Source organism: Eptatretus burgeri, chromosome 10 (genome assembly GCF_056783735.1).
Source record: "Eptatretus burgeri isolate ZD-2024b chromosome 10, Ebu_testis_v1, whole genome shotgun sequence".
Taxonomy (NCBI): Eukaryota; Metazoa; Chordata; class Myxini; order Myxiniformes; family Myxinidae; genus Eptatretus; species Eptatretus burgeri.
In genome coordinates, this window is record NC_140970.1 from 20,331,608 (window position 1) to 20,351,275 (window position 19,668).

The window sequence follows — 19,668 nt, forward strand, 5'->3', positions numbered from 1 at the left end:
GTCTGTCCATCTGTCTGTCTCTCTGTCTAATCAGTTTATGATCGCAGAAGACCTTGTTTGCCATTTTACTGTACTTTGTCTGAATTCGTCCTGATCACACATGTGCAGAGAGGAGCGAGATAATATTTTTACTCTGTCTACCTGCCAGGCAGTAAAACAAAATTGAAAATCATTCCAAACAGGAAACTTACTATTTATAAGGATGTTACAAAGGACACAAACAACAGGCATGAAGAACTAATGTAACGTGGTACGTAGGTAATGTCATGTAATACTCACTGGTAAAATGGCGGTAAAACTAGAAATTTATTGATTTCTTCACCGTTTTGCAGTACTTACATGTGTTCTATAGGGTAGTGTATATAATAGGTGTCAAGTGGAGCTCCTGGGAAGTGAATGCGCCATGTGAGAAGGTGCAGCATCAGGGTGTAAACAAGGCCACCGACATGACTATGTATGATGCTAATTGATACTGGAATCTATGGTGCCTCCATCTCCTAAACTGTGATTCAACGTCATCTTATTACAATGTGTAAGAGTGGTGCACTGCTTCAGTCGTGCTAACTTCCGAATTTGTTTTTAATGATCTTTAAAATCATTATTTTATTTAGAATGAAATATATACTTAAACCCTGCACAGGGTAGGGAATCGTGTGTTGTCAACTCTCTCGTTACTTTTATGTTAAAACCTGAATTTTAGGATCTTAGCAAGCCCACATGTCCATACAGATTTCCAATTCACAGGGTATTACAGGTGAAAGCCATGATTTTATGCATTTATTAATAACTTGGAGGAGATATGCTTCAAGGACAGGTTCATGGGATGGTAAGGGGTTTGACAGGAAAGGAGAGACATCAAAAAACAACAACCATGTGTCGGAATGTCGCCAGAAGTTCCACCCATCATATGTCTCCCACCAGGTAAAGTCAGGTATGGAAGCATGCGCGGGAGCAGTGCGTCACTGCGTCCACTTTCCGCCGGTACTCCAGGGACCTCCGTCTAGCCATCTCCCAGGCAAATGCATGGCCCATCCCAATCTCCTTGAGATGCTGATCAACCTGCTGTAACCATGAGGAATGGGGTAGGCCCACTGGCCTCCTCCACTCATGAGACTCCCTCGCTGAGAGAATCTGTTGAGCAGGATCAGCGTCAGGAAAACGAGCCACATGTCCATACAGCCGCAGCTGAGGCTCACGGACTATCCAGGTAACAATTCTCATTTGAGTCTCTCTCAGCAACCGCTCGTTGGACACAAAGTCCGACCAGTGATAGTCAAGAATTCTCCGAAGAGACCGGGTACCAAAGGAATTAAGTCTCCATCTTAGATCCCTGGTCAGAGTTCAACTCTCACATCCATAGAGCAAGACTGGAAGCACCAGGACCTGAAGACTCGGACTTTCGTCATGCACAGGTACCGGCAGCGCCACACCCCATGATCCAGTGAATCCATGACTCCCCAGGCCTGACCCAGACGTCTGTTGACCTCTGGCTTACAGCCAGCAGAGACATAAATATCACTTCCAAGGCAAGTGAATCTCTCCACAACCTCAACATCCTCACCACAAACAGGTACGGACAGGATAGCAGCATATATATATATATATATATATATATATATATATATATATATATATATATATATATATATATATATATATATGTAGATTGTAGATATATATATATATATATATATATATATATATATATATATATATATATATATATATATATATATATATATATATATATATATATGTAGATTGTAGATATATATATATATATATTGTAGATATATATATATATATATATATATATATATATTGTAGATATATATATATATATATATATATATATATATATATATATATATATATTGTAGATATATATATATATATATATATATATATATATATATATATTGTAGATATATATATATATATATATATATATATATATATATTGTAGATATATATATATATATATATATGTAGATATTTATATATAGACATGTATTAATGACCAAAACATAAAACCAGTACAGCAAATCGAAGGGAAATCCAAAGTTTTGTTTCATGTTCCATATTTTGTCCACAAAAGCAGCTCGGTCCAATCACTCCTTGTTTGGAGAAGGTTCCCCTGACCTCCACCTTCTGGGGATGAACGAGTGCTTCACTGATCTCATGTGTTTTCAAGCGTACACAATCTCACATTGTGTCTGTTGACATCACCAGTAAAATGTAATTATGCCTCAAAAAAAGAAGGAATGTGAAAAATTTAAGAATCAGTCTCCAACTCAAAAAAAAAAAAATTCTCACCAAAGACTGAAAGCTTGCTTTTCCATTCTGCCAACTGTTGTTCCATGCATATTATGAATTTTGTATGGAATCATGTTTAAGCCCTTCCAAATATTTATCCAGGTCGTTATTTTGATATGCCTGCCTCCATTGACAGATGATGCATTAATTTATTTCAGGGAATGCCAATCTCGACTGGTGGGGTGGCCGAGAGGTATGCACCTCTAAGCCGTCTCGCCTGGGTTTGAATCCCGGCCCAGGTATAAACTATCATCCTGGTGTTTCACAGGCAGTGCCGTCCTTCGGATGGACATCAAACTGGGCGTCCCATCTGCCGGCATTAGTTGGTAGACATGAGAGATCCTACAGTGTCCATCACAAAGAGTCGGCGAGTTATCGCCGACACAACGGCCAAATTCCGAATTCCTGCCCTGACTCCCTGTGTGAGAGTGGCGACCCATCCACAATTCAAACCGAAGCCATAGAAACTGTTTTGACAGCACCGGCACTCTGTGTAGAGCATGGTTCATGATGTAATCTGACCTGAATGTCAATCACCCAGTGGTGAATATCTTGTTCGGCTTCATTGGTGTACGCAGTCGGCTGGTGACAATGTCTGCTTTATCCACACACATTTCCTGTGATCTGAAATTACTGAATAATCCGACGCATGTACTTGTGACAAAAAAACGGATCAGGAGACCAAACTTTTGATTTACCCCTTTATGTCGTGGTTCTGGTTTCATGTTTATGGCATCAATAATGCGTTATTAAATATATGCAGAAAACCATGGCATTTCATCCGGAACACCCTGTACCATAATCTCAGGAATACCATCAAGAAGGTGGCGTTAATCTTCATATAATAATTATAATTATTATTATTCAAAGACAGCAATTATTCACACCTTCTTATGTGGTCAGCCCAGGGGCAGGAATGGTGGGGGGGGGGAATTCTGGCCCAAGTCTTTCTAAAACTGGCTGGTCAGGCTTGATGTTTTCATGCCGGTTCACCAGCGAGTTTGACTGGCAGGAAAACGTAATTTGTTCATGGTGCTTGCGATAAATCGCCTCCTTTTGGCAAGAGACACCGTGGGATACTTAAGGTCCATGAACAACCAGTGCTGGGAGACAGGTCCTTCTTAACGTCCACGGGGTGGACAATACAAGCATCGATGCATCTCCCTCCCTGTGAAACACCAGGGTGACCGTTTAAAGCTCGGTCGAGATTCAAACCCACCCTTAACGTCGTTCAAAAGCAAGTGGTGTGCTTAGGTGCTTCATAAATAGTACTTTGTTCATACCATAAATGCATTTTCACTTCCAAATGGAAGTAATTTTTTTGTGAAAAAGAAGAACAAGATTACATTTTTAAAAGAATAAATTAGAACCATGAACACATTGAAATTGTTAAAAAAAAAAACTATTTTGTTCATAATGTATCAATTTTGCAGAGAAATTGCTGTGCCTGAGACGAATAAAATGTTTTTCACGAGTGCAATGCATTTTATAAAGTAATTGTACGTCACAACAGATCGTACGGAACACTACTTTGGATGTAAGGACCCAAACGAATACTGTTAAATTCATCCACATCTCAGCAGATCTGAACGTCGTCATTGATTCTCCCTCCAGAATCCATGTTTCTCAAGCACAATCTTGTTGTCTGGGGAATCATATCGATGTCACTGTTCAGAGCCAACTTGTCTATTCAGAAAAAGAAGGAATCTATCTTTTCCCTGGACAATTTCATGTAAAACCACATATCTAACCATGCGAGTTTCTCCACTCTCTGTCGGGACTGTGTAAGCACCCTTAAACATGAAATGTTTTGTACAGTATCATGTATATGTTGAAGTTGAAATATATATATATATATATATATATATATTTTTTTTTTTTTAGGCTAATACTGTCTGTCTGTCTGTCTGTCTGTCTGTCTGTCACTCTGTCTGTCCCACCCTTTAACACGGAAATGCTCCTCGGAGAGAAAAAAAAATGATGAAGTAAAAGTTGTTTCAAATGAATTCAAACCAACAGGAAAATAAGTTTTTTCAATCAGATGAAAATAATTGAACCTAGGCAGTGTATAGGTAACAGACCACTGCATCGATCACTCCTGAAAAAAAAATTGCTGTTGAGAAAAATATAACTTCCCATTTTTGAGCTTTTTCAACAAGCAGAAAAATAAAAGGCTTCCTTTTTTATATCGTGGTATTTTTTTTACCATAGCCTTCTACAAGATAGTATGTATTAGGATAAACAGGGGTGTAGAAGGAAAACTCGGTGGTGTAATGATTCGAGCGACCACTCCGAATCTGGGAGATTGGCGATTTAAACCCTGGCCGAGTCATACCAAAGACTTTAGAAATGTTGCATGCTGTTTCCTTGCTTGACGTTCAGCATTTAAAATGACAGGAGCAACGGACCAATCTTCATAGTTTGGCATCCAAAGGGAGGAGGAAGTTCCTCCTCAAGAAATGCCCCGCTGAGTGCGGTGAGAAATGCAGCACCCTTGTTGTGAGCATTGTAACGTCGCTGGTACACAGAGTGCCGTGAGAAGTGACGGCATGTCCCGTAAGCTCATTGGCTGTGTTTGTCTTGTCCAATAGTCCTTTGTTGCGTCTCGTATATTCGTCTGTTTGTCCACGTGTGTGAGATGCATGTGTTGCAGCTCCATGACGAGCCTTAGCTCCTGTAATAAAAAAAACAAAACAATGACCACATTGTGGTCACAACGTGCTACAAAATCTGGTAACAGGCGGATTGGGAAATGCACATTTAAAGCACTTTTAAAAGATGAACAGCACAATTGTCTGTCTGGGAAACACACACTTACTGTGCTATTATATAATATTAACTAGACACCTCTCATCCATGTCACCCTCCGCCATGTTAGATCAGAACGAGCTGATTAGTCACACGGTCATAGATTGTTTCACCACAATATGGGGCCGTTCAAAAACTACATAACGTTATTATTTTAGTAACTTACACAATGTAATGTTTTGATTACATAACATAATGCAATGCTTGATTACCGTGCATTCTGACATACTGTGCGTTCTGATGTACCGTGAGGTCTGATGGCCTTGATGAAACAATCGACCCAAACAAAGCCAATAGAAATCTGATGCAACAAACCTCGGCAGTGTATCATCAGCAGAGGCCTACAAGCCTAATGTGTTAGGCCCAACAGACAATCAAGATGGTGGCTGCATCATTTTGTCTTGGTGCTGTGGTGGGTGGAGTCAAGTGACAAATGTGGGTGTGGTCTGCCATTTGTCCGACCAATGGGTGCACATTTCAAAATCGACCAACAACAACAACAACAACAACAACAACGCAAAGCTCTTGTTGACCTGCCAAATGTTGCAAGTAAAAATAGACAGCAGGGCATTTGGTCCATCAAGCCTGGGCTACATCCCCACTCCAATTAACTTACATCTTCGAATGTGTGAACCTCATTATCACCATCAACTTAATGTAATATAATTTCCAAATCTCTTGAGAAATTAACTTCAAAACCCCGTTTCTGCTCTTCGGTAAGGAATCTGGGCAGAATACCGGCACGCAATGGCCTAATCTCTTGGAGGGACACGGTAGGATCTAAAACACCCACAATTTAAATTCAGACGGGGACAGCCTGCTTTATGTCTCCAATGCAGTCAGGGTGCTTTGGGATGAAACCCCCGGGTGGCAGTTCCTTTCAGTCCGATCTGACTCGATTGTTGAAGGGTCCAGGACCAGACGCTCCGAGTCGACCACGCCATCAACTGAGCCTCGCTGCAGTCCATCACTGTCAGTGGGAAACTTTAATTCCTCACAAAATCAATTTCTCTTTTCTTGTTCATAAGTTCTTCACGTATTACAACTTTGTATACGAAACGTGCTGCATGCACTGCGGAGTTGAAGAGAAATAGTGCTTCACAGAACAGGAGAGATAGATGACCCCTCTCTTCGCAGGGCAGATACTGAGAGATAAAGGACCATGATGTACATGGGCGTTCATCGCCAGAGAGAGGAGAAAGCGAGAAAGAGAGGGAGAGAGGGAGAGAGGGAATTTGGCGCGAAGTCGCGTCATAAATCCCGCCAGACGAGCTGTCTGCCCTCCAGTGAAAAATCCTCTTCAATTCCTATGTAACTCGGGGCTGAAGCAGCATCAGCGACACTGGTGACGAGGTGAGCACCATGACACAGAACTACGTCATCACACTATCTCACCGGCTGAGGAAAGTACCGCTTCACAATACCTCACTACTTCACCTGACTGATGTGACCACCTAGGTAAACCCCTCGCCGCCCTATTCACGATACAACGAATCATTTTACGATGTTCCCACTTATATTGATTGTCTTAACACATCAGTAATTAACAGTACCTTACTACTTCATTAATTAAGGCACTGTTAGGGTACTGCTAATTCGTGAGGTATGAGCTTGTGACGTCATCACCTCACGGTGCCTGAAGCCTGTGTTTCACCTTTCCTACTTTTACCGCCAAAATACCTCACGAGATCACACCCTTGAATTCACTCACCTTCACAGGATATTACTCCCACCTCAGGGATTCACTTTTACTACCTTACAGCCTAAGCACCTCATTCCCTCTCTCCACAGTACCTGACCTTTAACCGATCAGCAAGATATACCTGCCATCGTGCGCGCACCTCTTATATAACTTATACCCTAACCCGAATGGCTTTCAGGCTCTTTCAGGCTCTTTCGAGGCTCTTTCGAGGCTCTTTCGAAGCTCTCTCTCTCTCTCTCTCTCTCTCTCTCTCTCTCTCTCTCTCTCTCTCTCTCTCTCTCTCTCTCTCTCTCTCTCTCTCTCTCTCTCTCTCTCTCTCTCTCTCTCTCTCTCTCTCTCTCTCTCTCTCTCTATATATATATATATATATATATATATATATATATATATATATATATATATATATATATATATATATATATTAACCCTGGCGTGATGCCGGCTTTTTAACAAGCATTCATTGAGGACTGAACCCTCCCCGTGGCGCGCAGCGGCTTTCAAGGTCCACTTTTTCTTTTTCTCTAAGCTTACGGCGGGATGGACGCGCGCAAGCGACGGCAAACCCACCTGGCCCCTCGTCCATCCTGAACAGACGCGGATCGCGCGCTGGTCTGGCCGAGCGAGGATCGGCTGTGCCGTCACGTGACCCCGCACTGCAGAGCGACGCTCCGCCCCACCCCCTCCCCCCTTTCCCTCTTTCCTCCCTCTTGCCTCAATCTCGATCTCCATCCCTTCAAACCTCATGCTCGTTCTCCAACCAGCAATCCGAAGACACCTAACCATTTTTATTCATATATAGGATATTAGAAACATTGTCAGTCCTTTCCCTTCATAACAATTTCTTCATTTCAACTCTCATTGTTATCCTTTCTGTCACTTCATCCTCCAGCACCTCAATCCTCTCGTCCTGGACTCTGTCTTTTTCTCTATTTCAGTGTCCTCTTTCAAAAGGATTCACTACATTTTACATTCCCATTGATGTCAAAACACGAGTACAGTCCAAGGATACTGCTAGGCCATTTGGTATCTTATCAAGTTGCTCATCATGCCAAGAGGATCACAGCTTCAAATCTTGTGGTGATTTGTCCATTTTTGTTACTGTGTCTTTGCATTTCAAGTTAAAATACACAAATGTTTCCTATGTCTCCTCGACGAGTCAAAGACAATGTAGAAAAATGTTAATACATGTTAATATCACACACACACACACACACACACACACACACACACACACACACACACACACACACACACACACACACACACACACACACACACACACACACACACACACACACACACACACACACACACACACACACACCTTTGATGCAGGAGGAGACCATTTGGCCTATGAAGCCCATACCACTGACAGAGCAGCAGGGTGCCCCTGATTGACTTGGGAACATTGCTGGTTGAGAAATGAGAAGCAATTTTAGGTCGGCACAGGTACCACTCCATCACCTGGTGTTGAAGGCTACGGCAAGAGATTGGAGTATGGCCAAGATGCCGGCACGTAATGTCCTAATCTCACAGAAAACACCATGGTGTCTTTTATAGACACTGTGGTTCATGCTTAATAGATGGCTCCCCATCACAACTCCCTTAAAAGAACAGTGCTACCATACCAGGCTCTGTAATTATAATAAAACAATGACTGCACTGAGGTCACAACTTGAGACCAAATCCGGTAACGGGCTGACTGGGAAACATATTTAAAGCACTCTTAAAAGATGAACAGAGTGATTGGGAAACTCGCATTTAATGCGCTATTAAAAAGATTGGGAAACGTAACTCAACACCTCATCCATGTCAGCCTCCGCCACGGTTATATCAGAATGAGGTAATTTGTCACACGGTCACAGATTGTTTAACCCCAATATGGGAAAGTTCAACAATTATGGTATTGCAATATTTTTTGGGAGGTGCTTACTGTGGGTGCTGATGAGCATGATTAAGCCTTACTCATAATTTTTATTCAACATGTGATGAGATGTTTTTGGGGTCCCTCATAGTGATCAACACTCGACCCAAACAAAGCCAATGGAAATCTGACGCAACAAACCCGGGCAATGCATAACTTAACTCAGCAGGCCCTCAAAAAATGTTCTGCAGAAATTCCATGGAAAATTTCCAGAGACATTCTCTAGAAATTCTCTGAGATGTTACAACCAAATTCAATACAACTGTATTTTTTATAGAATACATTCTATAGAAATTCTACAGAACTTTCAGACCAAATTCTATGGAACTGTATTTTTTTTATATATAGAATAGACATTCTATAAAAAATTCTATGGAACTTTAGGACCAAATTATATGGAACTGTATTTATTTTAGAATAGACATTCTATGGAACTTTTGGACTAAATACTATGGAACTGTATTTTTTGTCGAATAGACATTCAATAGAAATTCTATGGAACATTAGGACCAAATTCTATGGAAGTGTATTTTATATAGAATACATATTCTCCAGAAATTCTGTGAAACTTTAGGACCAAATTCTATAGAACTGTATTTTTTTTTAAGAATAGACATTCTCTAGAAATTCCATGGAATTTAGGACCAATTTCTACGGAACAGTATTTTTTTTTTAATAGAATAGATATTCTATAGAAATTATATGGAACTTTAGAACCAAATTCTATAGAACTGCATTTTTTATAGAATAGACATTCTATAGAAATTATATGGTACTTTAGAACCAAATTATATTGAGCTGTAACTTTTTTATAGAATAGACATTCTCTAGAAATTCTATCGAACTGTATAATCTACAGAAATTCTATGGAACTTTACGACCAAATTCTATAGAACTGTGTTTTCTAAAGAATAGACATTCTACAGAAATTCTGTGGAACTATAGGACCACATTCTATCGAACTATATTTCATATAGAATACACATTCTAGAATAATTCTACGGAACTTTAGGACCAAATTCTATGGAACTGTATTTTTACAGCACGGCGACATCGTGCTGTTATATAATTGGCTATTCTGTCCTGTGTCTTCTGTCACGTCTTCTGTCACACTTATGGCCGCGTACGTCCCTTTGATCTGAGGGCTATAAATAGAAATTTGTCCAATGTCACAACTCTTCCCATCATGCATGCTAATTCACCGTGTCTACATTTAAATTTTATCATTCTTAACCTCGACTTTTACTGCCCTCAGCCGCGCGATATCGAAGTATTCGCTTCTTGTTGTTTTTATAGAATATACATTCTACAGAAATTATATGAAACTTTTGAACCAAATTCTATAGAATAGACATTCTACAGAAATTCTGTGGAACTTTCAGACCAAATTCTATGGAGCTGTATTTTCTATGGAATAGACATTGTACAAAAATTATATGGAACATTAGAACCAAATTCTATATAACTGTAATTTATATAGAATTAGCAAATACAACCATTCGCTTTGCTTATGGGTATATTGGGGAGGGCGAGGGAGAAAGAGGGAGAGGAGGGAGAGAGGAGGAGGAGAAGGATAGAAGAGGGAGGGAGGGAAGGGGTGGAGAGAGGATTGAGGGGAGGTTGAGAGGCAGGGAGAGGGGTTGGAGAAAGGGAGAGGGATAGGAGAGGGATTAGGGATGGCAGGGAGAGGGGTGGGATAGGGGTGAGAGAGGCAGAGGGGTGATGGAGGAAGAGGGGAGAGAGAGGATAGGAGGAAAAGGGAGTGAAAGGGAGAGGGGTGGGATAGGGGTGAGAGAAGCAGAGGGGTGATGGAGGAAGAGGGGAGAGAGAGGGTAGGAGGAAAAGGGAGTGAAAGGGTAGGGAATAGAGGGGAGGGGGAGTGATTGTAGGGGGAGAGAGAGGAGGAGGAGAGTGTGGAGGGGAGAGGGGGGTTCCGGCAGATGTGACACCCAGTTTAACATCCATCCGAGAGATGGCACACATATTGATGAATCACCCTGCCTGTGAAACCCGGGATAAGTTTATAGCTGACTCTGGTTTCAAAACCAGGTGAGACAGCTTAGAGCGAGTGTGTGTACCTCTCGGCTACACTGCCATGATTTGGCGATTCATTGCTTTCTAAAAACTGTATTGATCGGACTTTTTTTTTTAATGATTTTTTCATTTATACAATTCACACATTCTTTGACAGCTTAACAGCACGGGGGGGGGGGCTAAGAAAGGAAGGGCGAGGGGGTAAAGGCATGGGGGGTAGAAAACGTGAGGTGGAGGGGAATGAAGCGCGGGGGGGGGGGAAGGCAGCACGAAGGGGGGTGAGGGGGGAAGTCACCCTCTCGTTTGCTCAGTCATCTGCTATCTGCTGGGAAATCAGCAAACAGTACCGCCCTGCATAAAAAGGTGCAAAAACAGATCCCTGCAACTACAGACCAATCAACCATCTCCCAATCATCAGCCAGGTTATGGAATCCATCATCGCTTAAGGCATTAAATCCTTCGTCTTCTCCAATGGCTTGATTTCCGATCGTCAATTTGGTTTCAGACCAGGTCACTCTACCCTGGATATGCTGCTTCTGCTCTCCCAAAAATGGATGGAGGTCCTCAATACCAGACATGAAATCAGAGCCATCTCCCAAGATATATCGCATGCCTTTGATACGGTCTGGCATCCTGCCCTGCTCACCAAACTCTCCTCCTATGATATCCATGGACATCTACACTCATGGTTTGCAGACTTCCTCTCCTGTCACAACCAACATGTGGCCCTTAATGGAGTTCTCTCATCCCCTCTTCATGTCCAGGCTGGAGTTCCTAAAGGCAGTATTATGGGCGTTGTTCTTTTTCTGGTTTTCATCAATGATCTCTCTGACTCTCTGGAAAATCCTCTTTGCTGATGACACCACCCTCTGCCGTACGATTTGTCATCCCTCAGATTGGCAAGCAGCAGCCTCTTCACTCTCTGCAGTTCTGGATAAAATCACAAGCTCGACCAATACATAGAACATGTCTTTCAACCCTGACAAATGTCACACTCTCACGATGCCTCTCTAAAATGAGTGTCTGGAACCCCCCCCTCCCCCAATATACTTTCTCAACAATCCTCTTTAAGAAGTCATTTCATTCAAGCTTCTGGGATCATCACCATGATCTTTCCTGGGAAAGCCATATTTCCAAGCTGGCCTCCAAAAAAGTCGCCAATTGGGAATCTTCCATCATGCAAAATCTTCCTTGGCTCACCTGAGCTCCTGACAACATACAAAGCCTTTGGCCGCAGCCGATTGGAGTACTGCTCTCCCCTCTGGGCTGTCTGCCTGCCTGTCGGTTTGTCTAATCAGACTGTTTGTTGCCAACAAGTCACAATTTCAAACCGAACTTCATGAAACTTCACCACATGGTCGAGTTTGTCATTAGGAAGAAGCCTATTGTTCTTTCAGTCAAAAGGTCAACATAGGCCAAAGGTCAACAACTTAGGTGGGATTTCTAAAATCCTCCATTTTCATACGATTGACTTGAAATGAAGAGGATTTATACTTCAGGTCACTGAATTCGACGAGCCAATTATTTTTGAGGTCAACATAGGCCAAAGGTGAACAGTTTTGGTGAGATTTCTGAAATCCTCAGTTTTCATCTGATTAACTTGAAATTTGAAGAGGATATATATTTCAGGTCATTGAATTCAACCACCAATTATTTTGGAGGTCCACATAGGCCAAAAGGTAAACATAGCAGAATTTCTAAAATTGTCAATTTACATCTGATTCACTTGAAATTTGAAGAGGCGTTGCAGATTTGGTCATTTAATTGAACCACCAGTTCTTTTTGAGGTCAAATTTGTTTTACGGATTTTGCAAGTATCGTGTTCTGCACGACGTCTTATTCTTGTTCTGTTTGTTTGTCTGTCTGTTTGTCTGGCTGTATGTCACGTCCAGGTCACAACTTTAAACCGATCTTCACGAAACGTCACCACATGGTACAGTTTGTCATAAAGAAGAAGTCTATTGTTTTTGAGGTCAAAAGTTCAAAAGGTCAAATGGTCAACATAGGCCAAAGGTCAGCAACTTATGTGAGATTTCTAACTTCCTCAATTTTTATCTGATTGACTGGAAATTTGAAGATTATTTATATTTCATGGCAATGAATTCAACAAGCCGATTATTTTTGAGGTCAACATCGACCAAAAGGTCAAAATAGTCCCAAGGTCATTAACAAAGGTGGTATGTCTAAAATCCTCAATTTTCATCTGATTGACTTTATATTTGAAGAGGATTTTCATATCAAGTCACTGAAATCAACCACCGAATTATTTTTGAGGTTAACGGACACCAAAAAGTCAACATAGGGCAAGGTCAATAACTTTAGTGGCATTTCTAAAATCCTCAATTTTCATACGATTGACTTGAAATTTGAAGACGATTTATATTTCATGTCAATGAATTCAACAAGCCATTTAATTTTTAAGTCAACATCGACCAAATGGTCAACATAGGCCGAAGGTCAACAGCTTCGTTGGAATTTCCATAATCCTCAATTTTCATCCCATCGACTTGAAATTTGAAGAGGAGAAATATTTCAGGTCACTGAATTCAACGAGCCAATTATTTTTGAGATCAACATGGACCAAAAGGTCAGCATAGGCCAAAGGTCAACAACTGAGGTGGTAATTCTAAAATCCTCAATTTTCATCCAATTACCTCGAAATTTGAAGAGGATATATATTTCAGGTCACTGAATTCAACCACCAATTATTTTTGAGGTCAAATTTGTTTTCTGGATTGTGCAAGCATCATGCTCTGTATGACATCTTCTTCGTATTTGTTTGTATGTCTGTTTGTTTATTTGTGTGCAGAATATCTCAAAAAGTTGTGGACTGATCTGAATGAAATTTTCTGGACAGGTGTATGACATTGACAAACTGATTCGATTTTGGTGAAGATCCGGATCCAGATCCGACTCCTATAATTTTAAAGTGATTCTTCACCATTGAGAGATCGGGCCAAAATGATATGTAGCATGGATTCAGACAAATCTTGGTGGACACGTTGGGTATATGACAAGGAAGACTTGTTTCCATTTTGGTGAAGATCCGGATCTGATAATTTTTTAAGCGATTCTTCATCATTGAGAGATTTTGCTTCACCGATATGTAGCAAGATATCTCAAAAAGTTGTGGACGGATTTGGATGAACTTTGGTGGACAAGTTGGGAGTGTCACCACGCCAAATTGATTTGACTTTGGTGAAGATCCGAATCCGGATCTGGATACGAGAATTATTTGATTTCTAAAGTGACCACCATTGAGAGATTGGGCCAAAAACGAGATATAGCATGATATTTCAAAAATGTATTGGGCTCAATATGTTCTCGTGGTTCAGGCATTATGTGGTGGAGGTATGTACTCTACCAAGTGCTCTTCCAGTTACGTCCGCCACCGAAGGTGAAGGAGGTTATGTTTTCACCACTCTCTGTCTGTTTGTTTGTTTGAATGTGTGCAGGATATCTCAAAAAGTTGTCTACGGATCCAGATGAAATTTGGTGGGCAGGTTGGATGTGCGACCTGGACGAAATGTTTGGATTTTGGTGAACATCCAGGTCTGACTACTAGAATTTTTTCAGTGATTTTTCACCATTGAGCGATAGGGCCAAAAATAATATATAGCACGATATCTCAAAAAGTTGGAGATGGATTCAGACGAAACTTGGTGAACACGTTGGGTATATAACACAAAAGACTTGTGGCGATTTTGGTGAAGATCCGAATCCGAATCTGATGATTTTTTAAGCGATTCTTCACCATTGAGAGACAGTGCTAAACCAATATATAGCACCATATCTCAAAAAGTTTTGGACGGATTTGGATGAAACTTCTTGGACAGGTTGGGTGTGTGATCACAACAAATTGATTCTATTTTGCCCCATTTACACTGATGGTGGACATTAATTATATATTTCACAGTTTATTTCAAAAAGCATTTATCAGCTTGGTTGTTCTCATCCTTAATGTCATCAATTATATATATTTTTTAATGCCATGTAAAATGACTCACCACTATCAGCTGGTGCTGCTGAACAATAACTTGTCACCACTGGAGGAGGCTTTAAAATGCATGATATCACTCGTCAGGAGGTTGAAGCAGAGAGCCTGTTTCTCTCTCATCGTAGACTGCTTGAAGGCCTTAATGTCCTCTATTGCAATTCTTCCAGCCTTGCCCTCTTCCCTGAGGTCATTCATGCAGTAATACATTATTTCTTGTTGCTCTCTCCGAATCAAGTTACCTGCCTGCTCCTTTGTACCCCTTTTCAATCCTGAGTGGAAATGCCATCTTGACTCTATCCTATCATGCACTTCCTTCCCATCCTTCAAGATTTACTTGGCGGCAAACTTTTATTTTCCCATTGATGTGAATTACTTTCTGCAAGAAAGTTCTGGAAGAATCTTCAGGATTGAAGGAAGAATAAGAATAAGAATAAGAATAAGAATAATAAGAATAAGAATAAGAATAAGAATAAGAAGAAGAAGCTTGTCCCCTCTGTCGACCGATATCAACTACTCTCCTCACACTGATGCTTTTGATTTATTTGTATATCCCTTCTTTGCTTATTTTCTACCACCCAATTATCTGATTGTCAACCTACCACTCTTTGTCTTCCAATTCGTGCATAAATCTCAACCTCTGTTTATGAAAAAAAGAGGTCATTGTTTGAACACTCAAAAGTATGAATACCAGTAAGTAAACTGACAAAATTTTCTGGTTAAGGAATGCTGTATAATAAGCACTCTATGCTTACCTGGATGTGAATATGGCACTTGCCTTTGCTAATGACGTTGATCTACTCATTGATAGAGGAAATTGAGCCAGGGGTTAATGGGGTACTTGCATGGTAGCATAAATGGGATGAGTTAATATAACTTAGCCAGCACAATAAGGCTAGTCTCATAAGTCAAGACATTATAGATTACGCAGGAAAATTATGAAAATGCATGACAGCTACAGCAAACCTTGATCTTGAGAAGTATGCCCACAGACCCTTTGTGACCAAGATTACTTTCCAAGAAAGAAAAAACAGAAACATGATGCCACATCATAAGTCGGACTTATTTTTTACCTCCACAATCCTGTAAAATAAGGAGTAATCACAATGTCAAGGTGTTACAGGTTCGAGCTGATAAAACTCAACATAAACCACAGTTGGTGAGTGAAGCAAAGCCAGAGATGGAAGGGGCTGGTTCGTGAATAATACCTCGTAGATACCTTTTAAAAGTAATTTTTGTGTTCAGAAATCAAGACTCATGGAGGTGCTAAATGGCAGAGGCTATCAGGTTGACACACTGACAAAGGATAAAAAGGAGACAGGGAGACAAAGACATTATATGTCAGTGGATGAGTGGTAAAATGGAAAGGAGTGAAGAGGAGGGTGGTTGGTGAAAGCAAAATAGAACAGGTGTGGTGGGGATTGGAGAAAGTGTGAGATGACGATGGGCAGCACTCTTGACTGCTCGGATAGACAGGCATGAGTGAGACAAAAGAAACAGCAAGTCAGTTGCACAGATAAGAGAACATTGAGCTTGTAGGATAGCCGAGAGGTCGAGCTATAATCAGGTGTGTTTCAGCCATGTACTCGGAGATCACTTCCGGTTCCGGTTCTTGCGCTTTGTTAGTGTCGTCATCGTCTCTGCCGACTTTATCAAAAATATGTTTTCCTGCTCGTTTTTTGTTGTGTTTTTGCTGTTATTTTGTTATCTCAGTGTTTCTTGTTCGGTTTTACTTTAACACTTGTGCCAATTTGTGAGCATTCTTTGGACTTTTCATTTTGGTTTCTTTCAGCCCTAACCCTTTCCTTGTTATTCTCGGGGTCAGACATCTGGGAACTTCGCCGACCCATAATGTAATGTCCGCATAGCAACGCTGGCGAAGGGGAAAACAAAGTACCTCATCCACTCAGATCGCCCTGCTATGTGTTGCAGCGGTGTATGTAGTGCTAGCGCTATCGCACGGCACTCGACTCGTACCTGTTACAAGTTTGTTTCTTTCGTAGCCTTTATTACACATTATTATTTGCAACAATGCCGAAAAGTTGCTGTATTTTCAGTTGTACTAATAACAAGGCAAAATAATTCAGAACTCTCCTTTTATCTCATACCAAGTCGGGCTACTAAAGCAGAGAGGAGACTTCTGTGGCTTAGAGCCATGAGACAAAAAATGTGTGGGCTTCGAGTGATCGGTGGTTTTTCATTGCCTGTGTAAACACTCCTGAGATTAAAAAGAAAAATATATTCTGTGGTTAGTTATTAAAGTAGTACCAGGGCAATTAGCAATGGTACATCACGCAAAAACATGAATGCCTTGGCTCTTGATTGCTATTAATAGGATTAGAACTTGCAAACTAAATCCAATGACAATGTGTCGGCCTTTCCTTGAAGTTCACTGCAGTCTTGTCCTCAGGCCAGGCGCTTCAACTCAGCAGCCACAAGTAATAGCCACGCACTGCTACATCATTACAAACGTAGAGACACTCAGGTACACAGGCACACATGCTCACTCACATATGGCAACGCTCATACACACAGTCATACACATAATTAAAATCAGGGATAACACAGAATTTATACAACATGAATGTGAGCAATATTTTAATCATTCATTGACATTCTTGCTGGGTCAGTGAGTGACCCACAACGAGCACAAATGACTCACCGTCACACAGTACAGACAAGGTAGGTCAATTAAAACTATTACTAACTTGCCACGTCAGCTCAGGAGTTCATAAATAATTGAAATAATTTATTAACACTCCAGTACAGTAACATTTGATAATGCACTGTTAAAACTTGGTTTAAAATTGAATTACATACCTGGTGTCTTGACCCGATACGTGTACATACATCCGGGTATTGCACGTTCGGCCATTCCTTCGGGTTGTCGATCCACGAATCACCGGGGTTCTGGTGGGGCAAGAATCAAGGCCAATTAAATGTATTTTGGCTCGATATCTGTGGCCGATGCATCACCTCACAAATGTTCTATATATTGATATGACATTGCAAACACTTGGGTGAACACGATGTATCAACAATTTATCTGAAATACATCGACAGAAAAAAAAACCAACTCACTCGGCTTTGCGTGCAAGTAAAACCACGACGTACGTGCGTCTGCGATCGGTGCTGCGTTTGTTTTCCCCTTTGCCAATATGGTGGTCGCGTTACCGAGCGAAGTCACGTGACTGTGACGTATGTCCGACCTCAAGAATGTGCACAATCTCTTTCATTGTCTTTTCTCTTTATTACCGTTGTGGTATAGCCTGCGGGCATGCAGGGCGGGGCATGATGATGGGAGGAGGGGTCGTCGTGGTCATCGTGTCTGCCAGGAATATAAGGAGTGCGCGCCGCCTGAGGCATTGTAGTGATGCCGTAGTCGCCCGGCTTGTGCGTGTGCTGAGTACGTAATAAAGGAGAGCTGCGGGCAAAGTACGCCCGCGCTCGCGCTTGTGCAACACAGCCCGGCTCGACTGTTCCCCCGCTCGTGTCTGCCTGCTAAGCATCTTCTACACGACACCACAGTTGGCTGACGAGGATCTTCGGATCGGCGTGTGCAGGGCGGCAGCGAATAACCCGTGCGGTTCCAGACTACGGAGCCAAGGGTCTCGCCAGCATGAGCATGGCAGAAGGTCGGGGCACGGCGCACGGGTGCATGCCCATTTTCGGGGGAGATGACTTCGAGTTGTTTTCTGAACAGTTGGGTTGCTACTTCTGCGCGAATGATGTAGATGATGAAGAAAAACGCAAGTCGATCTTGCTCGCCTCGCTATCAACGGAGCACTACCGGCTGCTGAGTGATTTGGTGGCTCCGAATAAGCCCAGTGATGACGGGCTATCGTTTCAGGATATCGTGGCGAAAATGAAGACCCACTTGGCGCCAGAGAAGTCGTTGCAGCTCGCGCGGTTCCAGTTCGATCACCTCGCGAAGGGTGGCGAGGAGCGCGTTGCAGACTTCGTAGCACGGGTGAAGCATTCGGCCGTGCCTTGCAAGTTCACGGCAGAGGAGCGTCCGGCACGACTCAGAGATCGTTTTATTTCTGGTCTGCGAGACGCGAAGATGGTAGCAGCCATCCTGCGGTTGACACGTCACATTCAACTCGGCGGTCGGGACTGCTTCGTCTGTCGAGCAGACGCTCACGGATGTCTGCACCATCGCTGGCCAGGACGTAATGAGTAGCTCCAGCTGGGGCATGTCGGCTGGTCCCGAGGTCCACGCGGTGACACAGGTGCCACAGGTCGCACATCCCGGAGTTCACGCAATGACCCAGGCGCCACAGGTCGTGCAGCCCGGGGTCCGCGCGATGACTCAGGTGCCGCAGGTCGCACGCGCGTCTGGCGGTGCGGGACGAGGGCGCGCACCGCAGCACGGTCGCACCGGGAGCGAGGTGGATTTCCAGGGGTGCTGGGGGTGTGGTGGTCCGCACCTGCGACGAATGTGCCCGTATAAGAACACCGTGTGTTTGCATTGTCACAAGGTGGGACATTTGAAGCGTGTGTGTCGGATGGCGGGGGGCTCCGTTGGGGTCTTGGATGACGAGGTGCGGGAGGACCCCAGTGACCTGGAGATCGGCCTGCAGCCGGGGCATGGCGATGCCGGTGGGCCGGAGCAGGAGATGCAACCACGGTTGAGTCTGTTTTCCGTTGGTCCGGAGATGACGACGCCGTTCATGGTGGAGGTCGAAGTGAATGGCGAGCCGACCGTGTTTTGCGTGGACACCGAGGCTGCAGTGTCGGTCATGGGCGAGCAGGTGACTCGTGGTCTTCGCGGTGTTCGCCTAGTCGGGACGGCCTTGTCGCTGTACACGTACACCGGTGAGGCGATTGCACCGCTTGCGAGGGCCGACGTCTCAGTGCGCTACCGAGGTCGATGCGCCCGACTCACAG

General features: G+C 42.6%; 1 protein-coding gene and 1 long non-coding RNA gene across 3 annotated transcripts in view; both read right to left on the minus strand.

Annotated features, from left to right (window-relative positions):
* The window catches only part of LOC147018040 (contactin-2-like), a 403,524-nt gene extending 396,040 nt beyond the window's left edge, over nucleotides 1-7,484 (minus strand). Inside the window, exon 1 of one of the 2 annotated variants that reach the window (XM_085897311.1) lies at nucleotides 7,394-7,484. In XM_085897311.1, coding sequence (XP_085753437.1) covers nucleotides 7,394-7,409 — 16 coding nt within the window. In that variant the 5' untranslated portion in view covers nucleotides 7,410-7,484. Of the gene's footprint in view, nucleotides 1-5,439; nucleotides 5,471-7,393 lie in introns of those variants that run through there. The other variant, XM_085897312.1, reaches the window with a different exon arrangement.
* Nucleotides 7,485-17,405: 9,921 nt separating this feature from the next.
* LOC147018042 (uncharacterized) overlaps nucleotides 17,406-19,668 on the minus strand; it is a 34,296-nt gene continuing 32,033 nt past the window's right edge. Inside the window, exon 3 of the long non-coding RNA XR_015062233.1 lies at nucleotides 17,406-17,688. This is a non-coding gene — a long non-coding RNA (uncharacterized LOC147018042). The remainder of the gene's footprint in view (nucleotides 17,689-19,668) is intronic.